At 43.0% G+C, this 20,082-nt stretch overlaps 1 protein-coding gene across 2 annotated transcripts; it reads right to left on the reverse strand.

The window, feature by feature from the left end:
- Positions 1 to 1,615: 1,615 nt before the first annotated feature.
- LOC115113689 (AP-2 complex subunit alpha-2-like) lies at positions 1,616 to 19,828 on the reverse strand. 2 transcript variants are annotated; one of them, XM_065013130.1, is made up of 23 exons: positions 19,639 to 19,828; positions 18,335 to 18,403; positions 16,352 to 16,494; positions 15,969 to 16,162; positions 15,660 to 15,789; positions 15,304 to 15,405; positions 15,022 to 15,130; positions 14,732 to 14,882; positions 14,438 to 14,606; positions 14,133 to 14,270; positions 13,775 to 13,957; positions 10,575 to 10,672; positions 8,091 to 8,322; positions 7,523 to 7,696; positions 6,623 to 6,810; positions 6,411 to 6,482; positions 6,128 to 6,210; positions 5,929 to 6,019; positions 5,659 to 5,781; positions 5,379 to 5,495; positions 4,718 to 4,787; positions 3,653 to 3,787; positions 1,616 to 3,056 (listed from the first exon to the last, which is right to left on the reverse strand). In XM_065013130.1, exons 1-23 carry the CDS (start codon positions 19,703 to 19,705, stop codon positions 2,979 to 2,981), a joined length of 2,916 nt encoding a protein of 971 aa, XP_064869202.1. In that variant the 5' UTR covers positions 19,706 to 19,828; the 3' UTR covers positions 1,616 to 2,978. The 2 variants fall into 2 exon arrangements, with proteins under 2 accessions (XP_064869202.1, XP_064869203.1); XM_065013131.1 differs by lacking the exon at positions 6,411 to 6,482.
- Positions 19,829 to 20,082: the final 254 nt, after the last annotated feature.

The following is a 20,082-nucleotide window of genomic DNA, read 5'->3' on the forward strand; positions in this document are numbered from 1 at the left end:
GGAACTACACTGCTCAAAAAAATAAAGGGAACACTTAAACAACACAAATGGAACTTCAAGTCAATCACACTTCTGTGAAATCAAACTGTCCACTTCGGAAGCAACACTGATTGACAATACATTTCACATGCTGTTGTGCAAATGGAATAGACAACAGGTGGAAATTATAGGCAATTAGCAAGACACCCCCAATAAAGGAGTGGTTCTGCAGGTGGTAACTACAGACCACTACTCAGATCCTATGGTTCCTGGCTGATATTTTGGTCACTTTTGAATGCTGGCGGTGCTTTCACTCTAGTGGTAGCATGAGACGGAGTCTACAACCCACACAAGTGGCTCAGGTAGTGCAGCTCATCCAGGATGGAACATCAAGGAGAGCTGTGGCAAGAAGGTTTGCTGTGTCTATCAGCGTAGTGTCGAGAGCATGGAGGTGCTACCAGGAGACAGGCCAGTACATCAGGAGACGGGGAGGAGGCCATAGGAGGGCAACAATCCAGCAGCAGGACCGCTACCGCCGCCTTTGTGTAAGGAGGAGCACTGCCAGAACCCTGCAAAATGACCTCCAGCAGGCCACAAATGTGCATGTGTCTGCTCAAACGGTCAGAAACAGACTCCATGAGGGTGGTATGAGGGCCCGACGTCCACAGGTGGGGGTTGTGCTTACAGCCCAACACCGTGCAGGACGTTTGGCATTTGCCAGAGAAAACCAAGATTGGCCAATTCGCCACTGGCGCCCTGTGCTCTTCACAGATTAAAGCAGGTTCACACTGAGCACGTGTGACAGACGTGACAGAGTCTGGAGACGCCGTGGAGAACGTTCTGCTGCCTGCAACATCCTCCAGCATGACCGGTTTGGCGGTGGGTCAGTCATGGTGTGGGGTGGCATTTCTTTGGGGGGACTCACAGCCCTCCATGTGCTCGCCAGAGGTAGCCTGACTGCCATTAGGTACCGAGATGAGATCCTCAGACCCCTTGTGAGACCATATGCTGGTGCGGTTGGCCCTGGGTTCCTCCTAATGCAAGACAATGCTAGACCTCATGTGGCTGGAGTGTGTCAGCAGTTCCTGCAAGAGGAAGGCATTGATGCTATGGACTGGCCCGCCCGTTCCCCAGACCTGAATCCAATTGAGCACATCTGGGACATCATGTCTCGCTCCATCCACCAACGCCACGTTGCACCACAGACTGTCCAGGAGTTGGCGGATGCTTTAGTCCAGGTCTGGGAGGAGATCCCTCAGGAGACCACCCGCCACCTCATCAGGAGCATGCCCAGGCGTTGTAGGGAGGTCATACAGGCACGTGGAGGCCACACACACTACTGAGCCTCATTTTGACTTGTTTTAAGGACATTACATCAAAGTTGGATCAGCCTGTAGTGTGGTTTTCCACTTTAATTTTGAGTGTGACTCCAAATCCAGACCTCCACGGGTTGATACATTTAATTTCCATTGATAATTTTTGTGTGATTTTGTTGTCAGAACATTCAACTATGTAAAGAAAAAAGTATTTCATTAGAATATTTCATTCATTCAGATCTAGGATGTGTTATTTAAGTGTTCCCTTTATTTTTTTGAGCAGTGTATATTTTGTGGAAGGATGAAATAGTATGAATAAATTCAGAAAAATAACCTTTTTAATCAAAATATGTCAATCATTATTTGAAAATGTTGTTAACCTGTTGTATAAAAGTGATAATGCCCTCGAAGCCGGTGTTTGGAGGATATATTGGCACGGTTTGCCAGCCCTCGACTTCGCCTCGGACCTAATAACACCTGTGCCAGTATATCCTCCAAAAACTGGCTCCTCGTGCATTAGCACTTCAACAATAGGACATATCTAGGTCAAAAGAGTAAAAGTGACACAATCAACTTTAATTGGCAACACATGTAATATCATTGGGAGCAGAGAAGCCTTGGCCGTTGATACATATATAGTTTTTAACCCATATAACTTAAAGGCACTGGGAGGACAGGAAGTGATTCAGTATGTACCTACAAGTTAAACTAGACAGCCAACAGCCATACGACTGCAAAGGCCACAGGCGTCAAGAAACCCTGTTGTAAATTGGGCGTTGTGTACGCGTATAGTTCTTCAGTGCTCTATTAAATGGCCTATCTTTAAAAAATATATATTTCATTAGATACAAAAAATGAGACATATTAGATACGAATAACCCCTTGATTTGGGACAGAGAACAACTTTGGTTGGACACACAATTGTATGCATATTTGAATATAATGCCACCACTTAATTCCTTAGTGGTTTGTTTTTGAACATTAGCACACACACACATTACTAGCAAGATGATTTCTCATAAGAGTCCCTTAATATCTACATAATGACCGCTGCAATTTAAAATCTTATCCCCATACACAAAACAATCATACACAATGGCTAGGGTTTGCAATAGGGTCATGACATGTTCAGGGACAGGGCTTGTTTTCAGGTAAGACAAGAGCAGAGAAGACAGCTGCCATCCTTAGAACTAAATAAGACGACATCTTTTCATGTATGCTTGTGTAACTGTAAGCCTGGATCTGAAACACAAAATAGGAACATCTATGGACACAATCATTGCTCAGTTGGAAAAGAGGGTCAGACAATTAAGGCATTTTCTTGCCAGTCCCCCTGAACTCCAATTCTTCCAGTCAATATGTCTTTAAAGAACAGGGAGAGGACTAAGCTTTTTCCACAACAAAAGCAAAGCCGTAAATATTCTGTGCGCACATGGACATAAGGCAGATTTAACTCAGTGAAATATTAGTAGTGAGTGAAAGTCATTTGATGTACATTCATAATAAGTCAAATATAAAAAAGAATTTACACTGTACACTGTATCAATTCCAATTTAAATGAGACAGATGGGAAGGATAAGTGTGACCTGTTTGTTATGAACCATGTGGTGTCTTCACAAGTGGCAGGGGGAGCTTGTACAGCTCTGTAGTATATCAGTTAAGAAGACCTGATCTGAAAGCAGTTCAGAATTGTTCTGAGAGCAGATCACACAGGCGCTGCGACACAGTATCTCTGCTTGTCCTTAGTGTTAAGCGGTACATCTGAAAAAATAAGAGAGAGAGGGGTTAAATAGGTGAGAAGGTTGTTCATTGACTACAGCTCAGCGTTCCAACACCATAGTTCCCTCAAAGCTCATCACAGCTCATCACTAAGCTAAGGACCCTGGGACTAAACACCTTCCTCTGCAACTGGATCCTGGACTTCCTGACGGATCGTACCCAGGTGGTGAGGGTAGGTAGCAACACAACAGCCACGCTGATCCTCAACACAGAGGCCCCTCAGGGGTTCATGCTCAGTCCTATCCTGTACTCCCTGTTCACTCATGACTGCATGGACAGGCACGACTCCAACACCATCATTACAACACCATCATTAAGTTTGCCGATGACAAAACAGTGGTAGGTCTGATCACCGACAATGTTGAGACCTCCCTTTAGGCTGAGATCAGAGACCTGGCCGTGTGGTGCCATGAAAACAGCTGTTGTATTCGGCGCATGTGACAAATACAAATTGATTTGAAATAGGTGGGTGAAATACCTTGTCTGGATATTGAAAAAGAGTTGTTTGAGGAAAGAGTTGGTGACAGGGTACTGGGGTGGAGAGTAATTCTCACTGGAGGGAGGTGAGGTCTACATACCTGTGCTTGAGTATTAGGCTCCAGTCTCAAAAGGCAGCCAACCTGGGTGGTCTTCGTATGGATGACACCAGCGCCCACAAAGTTGGAGGGGTTTGGATCTACCCCGTCCAGCAAAGCAGCACCAAACCCCATTATCTGGAAAACAAAAACAGACACCAAATCAAGGTTAAGACTATCGACAACACAGCCCAACATGCTGACTAGACCGGGCGCGCGTGCGTCATCACGCGCATATTGATTTTGTTAACTCACACCAGATGCGATCAGGACACGCATGTTGAAATATCAAAACAAACTGTGAATCAACTATATTAATTTGGGGACAGGTCGAAACACATGAAACATTCATGGATATTTAGCTAGCTTGCTGTTGCTAGCTAATTTGTTCTGGGATATAAACATTGGGTTGTTATTTTACATGAAATACAGAAGGTTATTTTCTTCCTGGATCTTTGTAGAATTTTGAGTCACACAAAATTGTGTGTTCTCTACTCCGACAACAGCTGCAACAACGAGAGCATCCTGATGGGTTGTATCACCGCCTGGTATGGCAACTGCTCGGCCTCCGACCCCAAGGCACTACAGAGGGTAGTGCGTGCAGCCCGGTACATCACCGGAGCCAAGCTTCCTGCCATCCAGGACCTCTATACCAGGCAGTGTTAGAGGAAGGCCCTAAAAATTGTCAAAGACTCCAGCGACCCTAGTCATAGACTGTTCTCTCTGCTACCGCACGGCAAGCGGTGCCGGAGTGTCAAGTCCAGGTCCAAGAGGCTTCTAAACAGCTTCAACCCCCAAGCCATAACACTCCTGAACAGCTAGTCAAATGGCTACTACACCCCCCCCAAAAAAAAAAACGTGGACATCTTTTGCAACGCTCAACACCTTGTAGAGTCCATGCCACGCAGGAGGTGTGGTCAGCATGTTACACAGTATTGCTAGTGAAGTCAGGGTGACCTTCATTCAGTTTCTTCACTTCCGTCTTTCATTTCTATCAACAACAACAACAAAAAAAACACAAGTCAAGACAAAATCTCCATAGCAATTCTAATCATAAAGGGATCTCACCTTGGCTTTGGTAACCTCTGTATCCATGGAATGCTTTGCTTTGAAAATCTTTTGTACCTCTTGCTGAGGGCTGTGGGTAGAGAAAGTCAGTCACATACCACTGGGAGTTTCACCCTCAGCTGTTAAGGATGTGTAACTACACTAGGTTTTTACCTTGTTGCTGAATGATGGAAATAGATCAATGTATTTCCATGTGAACGTTTTGACGTTGTTGCACAATTTTCGCATTTAATTAAAATGCATTAGACTAAGATGTATTTTACTGACCTATACCACCTACATAAATCAATATTTGGAAGAAGCGCTTTCTGGAATACCAGTGGATTGTTTAATAGTCACCACAGACTGCACACTCCTAGGGAAACATTGATCTATTTCTCTTGGCAATGTTGCTCAAGCTATAATGGAATAATTTCACAAGACACTGTGTACCTATTCTGTTGGCATTTCCTTCACATTTAAATATACAGTAGGAGACAGTACATACTATTAATATCAATATTTACACATGCAGGCCAATCTGAATGAACAAACCCTTTTGTGTCCTCAGAATATGAGGAAGAGTAGACTGGCACATTGTCAGAGGGAATATTGTGTGCATATCAAAAGAGAAAAACATGTCATATATGACCAAGCATATAGCAGAGATAGGTCTCCTTACGCTCCAAGTTGTTTCCAGCGCTGAAAGAAGTCCTGCGATGTCATCTCTGTAGGCTGGAAAAACTTGTTTAACGTAATAGGCAGTTTAACAGCAACGTTCTGGAGAGTTCCCCCGTACCTGTGGGTAGAAACAAGAGTAAAACAACACTCAATAACGTAGCATTTCCAACAACATTCATGCAAACATTTATCACCAATCTAGCAAATAGTTGCACCCTGAAACAAACTCCAATATGCAATGTATTATAAAAGCATATAAAAGGAAGAAAATAAGTTCTTACCTAAACTGAATGTTGAGCACAGGTGCATCCACAAAGTCAGACATACACTCAATGTTGAGTATCTGCTGGAGTTGTGCACCCCCGTCCACAGTGGGGTCTGCAGGCTTGGCATGGACATTCAGTTGTAGGGAAACAGTTAAGAAAAAGGCACAATAGGGAGCAGTAAATGGCCACCCCTAAACAATACATAATATAAACTGGGAGGGATTTATTAAAACAGCATTCGGAAATGATTGATGAAAACGACATAACAGCTTCTAGTAAAGGATATGAGCCTGCAGAATATCTTGGCAGACCACAGAGGCAGCGAAATTCATGAACTGGGTTGATGTCTTGTTGCCAAAGAACACATACATCCGACCTGTACGTTGAAAAAAAAAGATAATTAAATAAACCCTAAGATCTAATGGTCAAAACCTGACCATAATCACACTTAGGTGCATATGTATTTTTGCTGAGGGGTACTCACCCAAATTCTGTCTGAATTCAGACTTCAGGCCAATCTGGAGGAGCTGGTTCTCGTATAGGACACCATTGTTCTTGCAAACAAACCTGGAAGGGAATGGCGCAAGTGGTAAGCATCTCATATCTGGTATCTTGGGGTTAATGAACTGTATTGACTGCCAGGATTGGATTCCAACCAAAGAGTCCCCCAGTGTACAGTAGGGATGTAACTAATATCCTTTACACCAGTGCAATCTGCTGTGAGCATGCAAGTGTTTTGAACAAACTCCACTGATGACGTCTCTTACTTGTCTTCAGGTTCCTCTGCAATGGGCAGAGTAGCGTTGGCATATGCTACTTGTGGAGTATTCGGCAGGAAACTGAAGCCAAGAGTGAGATGCACAGCGAGAATGTAAAGGGCAAGAGGAGCACATTCACACCAGGTTTTAGTAAGCTCCATGACGGATCAATGCAGTTAAAAAGCCCCTCCCTCTGATATTCAACCCCCCCTTCCTCTTACCTGGAGAAGTTCTCATCTGCAACAGGCCCCACTGCCACTGGTGTCTCTACAGGAAAGGCTGCTATGTTTTCAGAGAAGACATCCACCAGCAGGCTTGTCCCCTTGGAGGCAGGAGGGGCAGAGTTTTGAGTGGTGATGGTGCTGCCCAGGCCAAGCAGGTCTGTGGAGGGAGTGGGGGACGCGGCCACCTTAGGAGAGGTAACGGTCACAATTACTTCACTCCGGAAGTTCAAGATCTGAACCAATCAACCGCCCCAATTGGTCTTACGTTGATGAAAGTACAGAGCAGGTCAACACACACACACACCATGCAGAACAAAACAAACCTCTGTGGGAGGATCTATAATTATTAGGACTATACTTAGGACTCAAAAATAAAAATAATCCGTAAATACTTAGCAGTATATACTCTTAGGTTATCAAGCTCACACAAAAGCAATGGGTCATCTTAGCATCTGGAATTGTCTTTATTCTGTGAGCAGATCAGATTACATGATGTTGTTAGGACAGTGTACTAAGGTTAGGGAAGTGACAAGTGAAAAACCCAGCATGAGCATCCAGAACCTGAAAGAGGGGCCCAGCAGGAAGCAGCACAGGGACAGCAGAGGCCTGGGGGGGAATGGGGGTGAGGGGGGCCTGCAGGAGGTAGGAAGAAGAGACCGGACGTGGCCGGTTGGTGGGGGGTGCGGTCGAGGCGGGGCCAGAAGATCCCCAACAAACGAGAGAGGAGAGCTCTAATGAACAGAGGAGGAAACAGTGAAGGCAGGATAGAACGAGAGAGCTGAGGACAGTTACGGAAAAGAGCAGAAAACACCAGGACAGAAAAATAGGAAATGTACACACTGAAAAAACAGAAATAGGAGGCTCTAATAAGTAAACAACACATGACAACAGTAATACCTTGGCATTTGAGGTAGTGCTGCTATGGTCTGCAGTACCCCCATTGGCACTGCGTTCTTTGCGGTTCTCATCCAAATCGGGATGCAGGTTTCCTGGTCCCTTCTTCCTCTTGAGTTTGGCCAGTATAGAGGACTCCCTCTCAGGGAAGGGAGGCATCTCCTCCAACACCGTGGCCTTGAGGGGAGCACAGAATGAATGGGGAATGAAGAGCATGACCTGAGGTGGAGGAACTGGAGGCTCTACAGTGTCCTTTTCTGAATTACAGTCTATCTACAAACAAAGATTTTTTGTGGGATGTATTCTGAACAATTAAAAGCTAACACCGCTAAGTGTAATATAAAACTGTTTTTAATTACATTAAAAGTAAAAGTGTCAATCTTGCTCAACTGCTAGCTCGCTGCCATAGAGGACCACAATGGAAATAAGCAGTCAGGCATCATTTTTTTATGCTAATTAATTTTTTATGCATGCAATGTCTCCAGCAGAGCATACTACTACTTTTAATGATCTAATAAATGCAATCAATCAGGCTTATAATGGCACAAAGGCAGGGTGGAATGTCACCGACCAGTATGTCAGTGCTGGCGATAGAGCTGAGGCGCAGGTACTCCACAGCACGCTGCTGTAGCTCAACGTCTGCGTTGCGGAGCTGGCTGTCTGAGCGCAACACCTCCTGGATGGTGCCCTTCACCTCAGGGAACAGGTTGATGAACTTGATGTAGGCTGAGAGCAGCAAAGCCCGGGTGGGCACCGAGCACAGGTGAAACTTGGAGTGGAGCAGGTCAAACTGGATGAGTGGACTAAGGAGTTAGAGCAAGAAGGAACAATGGATGACACACAGTGAGTGACGTCTATTCCCAGCTCCAAAGTAGAGGCCGACCGATGGTGATTTTTCAACGCCGATACCGATTATTGGCGGACCAGAAAAAAAAGAGGCCGATACCGATTAATCGGACAATTAAAAAAAATAAACATGTATTTATTGGTAATGACGACAATTACAACAATAATGAATGAACACTTATTTTAACTTAATATAATACATCAATCAAATCAATTTAGCCTCAAATAAATAATGAAACATGTTCAATTTGGTTTAAATAATGCAAAAACAAAGTGTTGGAGAAGAAAGTAAAAGTGCAATATGTGCCATGTTAAAAAGCTAACGTTTAAGTTCCTTGCTCAGAACATGAGAACATATGAAAGCTGGTGGTTCCTTTTAACATGAGTCTTCAATATTCCCAGGTAAGAAGTTTTAGGTTATTATAGGAATTATAGGACTATTTCTCTCTATACCATTTGCATTTCATATACCTTTGACTATTGGATGTTCTTATAGGCACTTTAGTATTGCCAGTGTAACAGTATAGCTTCCTTCCCTTTCCTCGCCCCTACCTGGGCTTGAACCAGGAACACATCGACAACAGCCACCCTCGAAGCATCGTTACCCATCTCTCCACAAAAGCCGCGGGGAAGGGGAACAATTACTCCAAGTCTCAGAGCGAGTGACGTTTGAAACGCTATTAGCGTGCACCCCGCTAACCATTTCACATCAGTTACACCAGCCTAATCTCAGGAGTTGATAGGCTTGAAGTCATAAACAGCGCAATGCTTGAAGCATTACGAAGAGCTGCTGGCAAACGCACGAAAATGCTGTTGGAATGAATGCTTACGAGCCTGCTGCTGCCTACCACCGCTCAGTCAGACTGCTCTATCAAATATCAAATCATAGATTTAATTATTACAGAATAACAACACACAAGAATACGAGCCTTAGGTCATTAATATGGTCAAATCCAGAAACTATAATTTTGAAAATAAAACGTTTATTCTTTCAGATAAATACGGAACCGTTCTGTATTTTATCTACCGGGTTGCATCCATAAGTCTAAATATTCCTGTTACATTGCACAACCTTCAATGTTATGTCATAATTACGTAAAATTCTTCAATTAGTTTGCAACGAGCCAGGCGGCCCAAACTGTTGCATATACCCTGACTCTGTGTGCAATGTGACACAATTTCCCTAGTTTAATATTGCCTGCTAACATGAATTTCTTTTAACTAAATAACTAAATATGCAGGTTTAAAAATATTTGATTGATATAAGGCATTGATGTTTATGGTTAGGTATATTCGTGCAATGATTATGTTTTTTTCGCAAATGCGCTTTGTAAAATCATCCCCCTTTTGGCGAAGTTGGCCGTCTTTGTTATGAACAAATAGTATTCACAGTTCGCAACGAGCCAGGCGGCCCAAACTGCTGCATATACCCCGACTCTGTTGCACAGAACGCAAGAGAAGTGACACAATTTCCCTAGTTAAAAGAAATTCATGTTAGCAGGCAATATTAACTAAATATGCAGGATTAAAAATATATACTTGTGTATTGATTTTAAGAAAGGCGTTGATGTTTATGGTTAGGTACACATTGGTGCAACGACAGTGCTTTTTTCGCAAATGCGCTTGTTAAATCACTGTTTGGTGAAGCAGGCTATGATTAAATGATAAATTAACAGACAACGCAACGATTATTTGCAATGCAGGACAAGCTAGATAAACTAGTAATATCATCAACAATGTGTAGTTAACTAGTGATTATGTTAAGATTGATTGTTTTTTATAAGGTATGTTTAATGCTAGCTAGCAGCTTACCTTGGCTCCTTGCGGCATTCACTTAACAGGTGGTCAGCCTGCCACGCAGTCTCCTCGTGGAGTGCAATGTAATCGGCCATGATCGGTGCTCAATACTGCCGATTACCGATTGTTATGAAAACTTGAAAGTTAATCAGCCATTCCGATTAATCGGTCGACCTCTACTCCAAAGGATATTATTGACTGTACATTTCTCCAACCACTGGAGGTTGCTGAGGGTAGGACGGTACGTAATTGCTGGAATGGAGACAATGTAATGGAATAAACCACATGGAACCATGCATTTGATACCATTCCAGCCATTATTATGAGCAGTCCTCCCCTCAGCAGCCTCCACTCTCTCCAACTGAGAATAACAGTAGATCACTGAAATATATGGCATTGATTGGTTACTAACCTTGACCTTGAATCTCCTGCTATCAAGTTCCCAAACTCCCCTAGAATGTACCCTCCGACCTTTACCAGGTTCTCATGGCAGGCTGGGGCCTGGAGTGCCTGTGGAAATGAAAGAGAGTCAGAGTTACAGTTGAAGTCAGAAGTTTACATACACGTAGGTTGTATATACTGTATTGTATTCTATACTACACCACTGACAACAGCCATCTCCAGCACATCAGAGGCTGCTGCCTATAGACATAGATTAGGAATCACTGGCCACTTTAAGGAAATGAAACACTAGCCACTTTAATAGTGTCTCTGTATCTTGCATTACTCATCTCAAATGTGTATACTGTACTCTATACTATGCCACTGTATCTTAGTTCAATGCCGCTCTGACATATACAATGGGGCAAAAAAGTATTTAGTCAGCCACCAATTGTGCAAGTTCTCCCACTTAAAAAGATGATTGCTAATAATTGCTCCCACAGTTGATTTCTTCAAACCAAGCTGCTTACCTATTGCAGATTCAGTCTTCCCAGCCTGGTGCAGGTCTATAATTTTGTTTCTGGTGTCCTTTGACAGCTCTTTGGTCTTGGCCATAGTGGAGTTTGTAGTGTGACTGTTTGAGGTTGTGGACAGGTGTCTTTTATACTGATAACAAGTTCAAACAGGTGACATTAATACAGGTAACGAGTGGAGGACAGAGGAGCCTCTTAAAGAAGTTACAGGTCTGTGAGAGCCAGAAATCCTGCTTGTTTGTAGGTGACCAAATACTTATTTTCCACCATAATTTGCAAATAAATTCATAAAAAATCCTACAATGTGATTTTCTTTTCTCATTTTGTCTGTCATAGTTGAAGTGTACCTATGATGAAAATGACAGGCCTCTCATCTTTTTAAGTGGGAGAACTTGCCCAATTGGTGGCTGACTAAATACTTTTTTGCCCCACTGTATATATTCTTAATCCATTCCTTACATAGATTTACGTGTAGTTTGGGTATACAGTTGAAGTCGGAAGTTTACATACACTTAGGATGGAGTCATTAAAACTCATTTTTCAACCACTCCACAAATGTCTTGTTAACAAACTATAGTTTTGGCAAGTTGGTTAGGACATCAACTTGTGCATGACACAAGTAATTTTTCCAACGATTGTTTACAGACAGATTATTTCACTTACTGTATCACAAATCCAGTGGGTCAGAAGTTTACACACACTATGTTGACTTTGCATTTAAACAGCTTGGAAAATTCCAGAAAATTATGTCATGGCTTTAGAAGCTTCTGATAACCTAATTGACATCATTTGAATCATTTGGAGGTGTACCTGTGGATGTATTTCAAGTACTACCTTCAAACTCAATGCGTCTTTGCTTGACATTATGGGATAATCAAAAGAAATCAGCAAAGACCTCAGGAAAACAATTGTAGACCTCCACAAGTCTGGTTCATCCTTGGGAGCAATTTCCAAATGCCCGAAGGTACCACGTGCATCTGTACAAACAATAGTCTTCTCTACAATAGTAGAGAAGCCTTCTGTCTCCTAGAGATGAACGTTCTTTGGTGCGAAAATCAATCCCAGAACAGCAAAGGACCTTGTGAAGATGCTGGAGGAAACGGGTACAAAAGTATCTATATCCACAGTAAAACGAGTCCTATATCGACATAACCTGAAAGGCCACTCAGCAAAGAAGAAGCCACTGCTCCAAAACCGTCATAAAAAAGCCAGACAACGGTTTGCAACTGCACATGGGGTCAAAGATCGTACTTTTTGGAGAAATGTCCTCTGGTCTGATGAAACAAAAATGGAACTGTTTGGCCATAATGACTATTGCTATGTTTGGAGGAAAAAGGGGAGGCTTGCAAGCCGAAGAACACCATCCCAACCGTGAAGCACAGGGGTGGCAGCATCATATAGTGGGGGTCCTTTGCTGCAGGAGGGACTGGTGCACTTCACAAAATAGATGGCATCATGAGGCAGGAAAATTCTGTGGATATATTGAAGCAACATCTCAAGACATCAGTTAAAGTTAAAGCTTGGTCGCAAATGGGTCTTCCAAATGGACAATGACCCCAAGCATACTTCCAAAGTTGTGGCAAAATGGCTTAAGGACAAAAAAGTCAAGGTATTGGAGTGGCCATCACAAAGCCCTGATCTCAATCCTATAGAAAGTTTGTGGGCAGAACTGAAAAGGCGTGTGCGAGCAAAGAGGCCTACAAACGTGACTCAGTTACACCAGCTCTATCAGGAGGAATGGGCCAAAATTCTCCCAACTTATTGTTTTGACCCAAGTTAAAAGGCAATACTATCAAATACTAAGTGAGTGTATGTAAACTTCTGACCCACTAGGATGTGATGAAAGAAATAAAGCTGAAATTAAGTAATTCTCTAGTATTATTCTGACGTTTCACATTCTTAAAATAAAGTAGTGATCCTAACTGGACATGGAATTTTTACTAGGATTAAATGTCAGGAATTGTCAAAAACTGAGTTTAAATGAATTTGGCTAAGGTGTATGTAAACTTCTGACTTCAACTTTATGTATGAAATAGGATAATGGATTGGAGTGTGGTTGGGGATTTGGGAGCAACACAACAAAACAGTATCAAGCGAATCCCACACAAACCCCTAACAGAGTGGAGGGATACGGGGCTGAGAACATATCAGTCAGCAGATCTTAACATGCACATGAGGGCATTTCCATGATGGGTATGTCATGAAGTTGAGATTCAATCTGGGCAGACCAGTATGTGGGGAAGCAAGTCTGAAAACTGGGATGGAGGGATGGAGCAGCAGTCTGCATGTGTCTGTTTTAGGATCTTACAGTGACCTACCAGTGAGAGACAGTGAGACAGACACAAGCAGAGAGACTGAAGAGAGAATTAAGTCATCTCATATTGCTGTACCAAAGCACAAGGCGGGCTCATAGTTTCCTGAGAAGTTCCCTGAGAAGACAAAGACAGTTTTAGTGGTGAATAGTGAATGACGCTCTCCATCCCCCTGACCTCACAGGTCACATCCAGACAGGCAGCGCCTGTGATGAGCATCGGAAGTGAACTGCTTAAAACTAATATGATTAAGGAAACGCACCTACATCAGAACAGAAGCACCATTAGTCAATCCAGACAGACAAACATTAGGTTACAATGAGTTAGGTAGATGTTCCCCCATGGCTCGGTTAAAGACTGATTATTCACAAAAATAAAATAAGCACCTCGAACACTGTCTTGGCAGCATAACCTTGCACTTCATCTCTGTTGATGACGATCTGGATGACGCGGTACCAGACCTCGTCACTGACATAGTCCCCAGCGAAGCGGATCAGGTTGAGGATGGTGTCAACATACCAGGTGTAGTCAACTGCATACTTCTCTGCCAGGATGGCCACCTTTAGCACCTGTGGTGAGAGGTAGTCGAAACAGATCAAAGAACGATGACATTCATGTTTTTATTTAGTTCTGTGGAACGTATTCTTCCAAATTACCTCAGTGGCATTTAAAACATGAAGCTATCATAAACTTTTGGGTGGTGAAATTATTAGAGAAATGGTTAGATACTGGGTTAGAACTCACTATCTCCTCTCTGATGGAGTAGTCTGCTGTCTCCAGGTAGCTGAGCATCTCTGCTACAATCTGTTTGGCGTTGCTGCGGTCACACATTGCATAGAGCAGGTCCACAGCACGCTGACGCACACTGACATCTCTCTCTGACTGCAGGATTCAACCAGGTCAAACATGAACATCAGGACTAAAGCATTCACATTAACAGGAACAAAAACAGACACAGGCATACATACACAATGTACTCAAGAAGACACTGTGAGTACTAGGATTGGCATATGTAGCTTGTGAATGCTGGTACAAGTGTGTTAGCGTACTTTGAGGGCATTTATGACCGTCTCGATGTGTGTCTTAACGGCCTCATGGGAGAACTCGGAGCTGGCTAGGGTGCACATGCTCTCCAGGGCCAGGTAACGCAGGTTAGTCTCCCGGTGCTGGAGGAACTGGCCCAGCTGGTTACAGGCCCGCACCAGCAGAGTGGGCTCGCTGTTGGGAGAAAGACATTGGTGCCATTGTCACCAAGACAGTCCAACCCAACACATACAAACTGCATTTCTTGAATACATTGGTCCTCTGTAGCTGCTGCAACTGGGAGCAGTCCCCTCACTGACCTGTCATGGTGGATGATTAGACTGATGGCCTCAAACAGCACAGCGTTCTTAGCGTTGGAGTGCTGCACCTTCTTCGACTTGGGAGGCTCCTGGGCCTTGTTCAGGATGGTTTCCAGACACTCGGTCAGACGGCCACGGATCGCACCATCCTCTGAGGGGGAGGAAAGGGGTCGCAGATGAAAGCACAACTATGTTCATCCCGTCAACACTACAGCCGTTTTCTGAGTAATATTATGTTCATACAGTCAAACACTCAACACGCATGCCATCATGCTCACACAGCTTCTTACCAGGCGGAGGATAGCACTGTAGGAGACGCAGGAGCTTGACAGAAAGCCAGGGAGCTGCAACAAAATAGTAGGTGTAGTCCTGCAGGTCAGTGGAGGCCGAGGAGACGATCTAGAGAACAGGAGGACATGAGACATGACTAACACATTACGCCTCAAGCAAACAACTGACTAATATCTAAGGTTAATAATGATATTCAATGGTCAAAAGTACAAAACCTGAAATAAAAAGTGACATATTGATGAAAGAAGAAAGAAAAGTCCTGCACACAGCCATATGATTACCCTGCTGAGTCTGGCTACAGCCAAGGAGACAGATGTTTTGAAGTCCTCTGGGCTCTTCTGTGCCAGTGTGGTAATCAGGCTGGTGGCAGCGGTCACCACACCCTGCGCAAAAGGGAAGTAATACAACTGCCATTACACACAAACAGCTAATCATTAATATTACACTATATACAAACACTCCTACAACACACCTACAAACTATTAATTTAGCTCAAACATAGCCCTAACAATGAAGACAGAAAGAAGAAAGACATGGTGAAAGAATCCTCTCCTCCACACCGATCCAAATCTCCCTCACTAAAACCAAAGGTCCATAGTCCTCGCAAAATAACCCCTGGCCCCATGGCAGTCCATACCAGGTGCTGGTCATTAAGCAGATGAACCACCCGGGCGGTCCACTCCCCCATGAGCACTAGGTCTGGAGAGGTCCTGTTGAGACGCAGTAGGCACAGGGCAGCACTCTGCTTCACACTGTCCATAGTGTCCCTGCAAGACAAACCCTGGCAAATTATGACAGCACATCAGCATCACTTAACTGGCACATAGCTTTTTCAATTTTTTTATGAAAAGGCCTGACTGAAAGTTACAGCCTCAAACATTAAACTGACAGAGAGGGTACCTCGGTCATTAGGCTAAGTCTGCTCCACACCCCTACCCTTTCTTACCCAGCCACCAGGATGCGGGGCACCTCAGCTGCAAAAGCCTCAGCCATCTCCCTGCTGCCCACATTGGCAATGCAGTGCAAGGCCAGGTTCATGAAAGTGGGATTCCTGCTGGACAGGTCATTCTTTATGGCATTGTTGATAAGGCTGATGAGGTCACTGTTTGAGTTGACCAACACTGAGATGAACAGGTAACCCTGTGGATTTGGATAGAAAAAAAGCATTTATCATCAAACCTGAAAGGAATTAAATGGAAGTTATCATAATAGCTTAACATAAACCTTGAGAATAGATTGGACAAAACACTGTTTATAACAGAATTAGATACATAACTTAATCCACTCACAATCATACAAACAAATTCAAAGACCGGCTTCTCTACTCACAATTTGTTTCTCTGTGTACTTGTTGGAACTGAGCAGGTTGACTGCCTCCATGTGGCCAAAGTCAATGTCATGGCCAAGAAGGAATATGAAAAGCAGCTTGCACACATATTTCTTCTTACTGTATCCATCTAGTGCTTTGTCTCCTGCAGAAAGGACATTGTCATGACTATGAAGATTTAGAAGCACAAAACAAAATGGAAGGAAAGAATACTTAAAGCAAGCCAAGTCACCGTGACTGATCACATGTGTTTGAGAGCACGGAGCATTAGTGTTCTTCCCTTCTAAAAGAGCAACATGCTAACCACTCCTATAAAGGGAACAAAATGTGAAACCCACTTAGGAATAGATAAAAGTATGACATTCCACGTTGCTAGGTTAAATCAATCCCACAACCGACTGTAGTTGAGGAGAGGGTGAGTCAGCAACACAAGACAGGAAGCTGAGTGCAACACTTTTTTCCCCTTGGTGAAAGAGGGCAAATGGTGGGAGGCCAAATGAGTGCAGCTGTGCAATGAAAATAATGACGGATTCAGAATGTTGTTCAAATAAATAAAGTATGTCCAATGCCGCTTACAGGAAACCTGGAAGTGCGCTAACAAATGTAGACCAACGCACATTATAGCATGAAGAGCTGCAACAGCATTCTGAAAGTGGGGGTTTAATGGAGCCCCCACCCCTGTCTGGAACCCCACCTCCACTGTGTGTGGGATTTTGTCCCATGAGAGAGATTAGGAGGGGCTCCACATTAAGGATTAGTTTCTCTAAAATAAGGCTATAATTCTCTCTCGTTTATGAACTTTCCACATAAACTAAGTATTATCTGGTTCAAAGAAAGATAAACATGAAGATGTTTACATCACAATCATAAAACCTTTAATGAATGTGTGTAGAGAGAGAAAGAAAAGGAGAGAAAGACAGAAAAAGACAGAGAAAAAGAGAAGAGAGAAAAACAGCATGAAAGATTTTCTGTAGAGCTCTACAGGAAGTTCCTCTGGAAAACAGAAGAAAGGATTCCAGCCTGCTGAGATACTGTGCCCCCCTCAGTTTCCTGACAGAACAGTTGACTCAACAACTCTCCCTGTCCGGCTATGCCCTTTAGCTTCTCCCTGCCTCACTGAACCTATATAGCCTATCTCTAGGGATAGTTAGTGACCGTCAAATTATACAATGTAAATTGCACAATATTATATGAATTTATACAATTTATAGTTGGTGGGTGCATTTTATGTCATTGAAATTTGGAGGGATTGACCTTTTAAAATATTGTCCCATGTCCCAGAGGGATATCAAATGTGAAACCAAATTGATCATGGGTGTTACGATTGGGTCATGTACAGTTGTGCTCCAAATTTATGATTTGCCTACTTGGGTACTGCCAGCTGTGGGCAGGATTAAAATAAACCCAAACCACAGAAAACTTACAGTACCCTTCATTCCATGAGATAGTAAAAAAATATATAATCATCTCGCAACTCTGTTTTGGACAAGACTGATTTCATGACCAAAATTATCTTATTTACGATGTGGTACATTTTGACACTAGAACACATATTCAAAATAAGAAGTTGCTTTTTAGGGGTAGTCATTTTTTAACCAAATAGCCTGCCTCAGTGGTAGTCTAAGTACTCCATCAGTTTGGAAGGCATACAAATGTGTTGTTTCATGATAAAAATGAGCTGGCCCATAAACCCATCAAAAGCAACTTTGCAGGTAGGCCCTACATGTTTTCTACCCACCAAAACACAAGTCACCTGATTTTATTGAAGCCACTATCCATTTTCACTTTGGAACAGCAGACTTATTTTAGGCTAGATAGAACAGGTGGTAGAAAACACTTCTGACATTCAGCGTAGCTGCATGGTGATCTCCTGTGAGGGCACTGTTAATCTAAGTGACTAGTGTCAGTGTCCACAAACTTTATGTGGAACCATCAGACACCAAAGTGTGTTCACACCCAGATTTAAGGGCTTTTGCTTGACTTACCTTTAAATTTTGAGCGGATGTTGGCCAACTCTTTGTTAATTCTCTTGATCTCTGCTTCTTTACTTTTACCTGAAATGGAAAATAAAACATGTTATATGTTCAATGTCACCTGTATGGCCCATACGTTCTGCAGTTGCAAGCCTGAACGACAACACTGCACCACAGTACTCATAGACTGAGCTAAATTGTTGATTGTTTCTTTTCTGCAAAGTATGTGTATTGATGTGCCTATGCACCATGAACTAGGGAGGTGAGGGCTGGAAATAAATTGGATACCCTTCAGGAGCAATGGTCTTAGTAGTAAGATGTCTAAATTACGGTATGGATTTATGTCAGGAGAGCATACCTGGGTCAGGAGGATCAGACCCAGACCTATGGTTTAAGATCAGTTTTTCTACATGGCTCTGTAGCATGCCTCATTCACACCTACATTGAAGTTATAGAAAGTTGGTAACCTTCACTGTCTCTGCTATGGATTTACGCAGGGAAACTAGTGCTCTAAATAGACTAATTTTCTCACAGAGCACATTTAGACTTTAATGGCTCTAGTCTAGGTGAAAGTTCCCAGTCCCACCACCATAAAACCCTGCACTGCAGCTGAGTTTTTTGATGGTAGTGTATGCAATCCAGCGACTAGTATTGTTATTGTCGAAGGAATACACAGAGCATGATGTTAGTTGCTAGAGAGAAAAAGTAGCTAATTAGTTATCTAGTCAGTCAATATTTGTAGGAGGTAACTGGTTTGCTACACCACTAAAAATGTGTAAATTATCAATCTACAACGATGTAACACCAGCCAGTCAAAATGATGAATGGCATTTTTTTATTTCCTGACTGTGTGACCCACGCCCATTGGCTAGTTTGCTAAACTAGCTAGCTTAGCGTGACATTAAACCAGCTAGTTAAGTATAACTAGTACAGTAAAATCTTGACTTGGCTGTCTGTAGCTAGCTATTTACCTTTATTTCACATGTTGGAAGTTTGTTTAGGAAAACATAGTTAGCTACCGTCCTTTGCGGGCTATTTTTGCTTCAATATCTAGCTAACGTTGGCTATCTATCATGGCTAACGTCAGTTTGCTAGCTAACTGTTAACTCTGTTAGCTACAGTACCGTTAACTGACGTTGGCAGGTTAGCTAACTACCCACGCGTTATTTATTTGTGTTAATTAAGTAGCAAGCTAGTTAATCATGGCGCGCGTGTGCATTTACGTGGGATAGCTTGTTTCATAGCTAGCCTTGCATTCCTCCCAAATGAACTGTAACGTTAGCTTGCTAATCAACAAGTCAACATCAACTACTCACAGTTCCTAATGTCCGATATAAACACAGCGAGGCCACGCATTCCATCTCCTTTAGAGACTGCAGGCATTTTGTTCCACGCGTTATTTATTTGTTAGCCTATTCTCTGCAGTCAATAAACTTTATTTCAGTTGTTCGGGAGTAGGATTCTGTTAAAGAGGCGGAGACATGCCCAGTAGAGACTGGGACTCAGGATGTGTAAACGTCAGAGAACAGGCATTTTTAGAGTGAATGAGCCAACTCAAGATTCCTAGGGCGTGAAAAGTGGTGCAGTAGGCCACTCATTTCAAGTACAGTGATTGGTGTTATTGATGCATGGTGAATGTTGTTTCTGAAATACTTTTAGTTAGTATAATCTAGCAGACAGACAAGAGAGAGAGACAGACAGCAACAACAACAAATTGACGGATAAACACAGATACATGTCACTTTATTATGTGGATTCAG

The sequence above is a fragment of the Oncorhynchus nerka genome, linkage group LG28 (genome assembly GCF_034236695.1).
Source record: "Oncorhynchus nerka isolate Pitt River linkage group LG28, Oner_Uvic_2.0, whole genome shotgun sequence".
Taxonomy (NCBI): domain Eukaryota; kingdom Metazoa; phylum Chordata; class Actinopteri; order Salmoniformes; family Salmonidae; genus Oncorhynchus; species Oncorhynchus nerka.

Excerpts from the sequence above, each read along its gene's own strand:
- LOC115113689 (XM_065013130.1), bottom strand. The coding sequence starts at position 19,705 with ATGCCTGCAGTCTCTAAAGGAGATGGAATGCGTGGCCTCGCTGTGTTT. Across the intron at positions 16,163-16,351 it reads AGTACACAGAGAAACAAATT|GGTTACCTGTTCATCTCAGT; the intron begins GTGAGTAGAGAA and ends CCAAATCCACAG. Across the intron at positions 3,057-3,652 it reads AGCCTAATACTCAAGCACAG|ATGTACCGCTTAACACTAAG; the intron begins GTATGTAGACCT and ends TTATTTTTTCAG.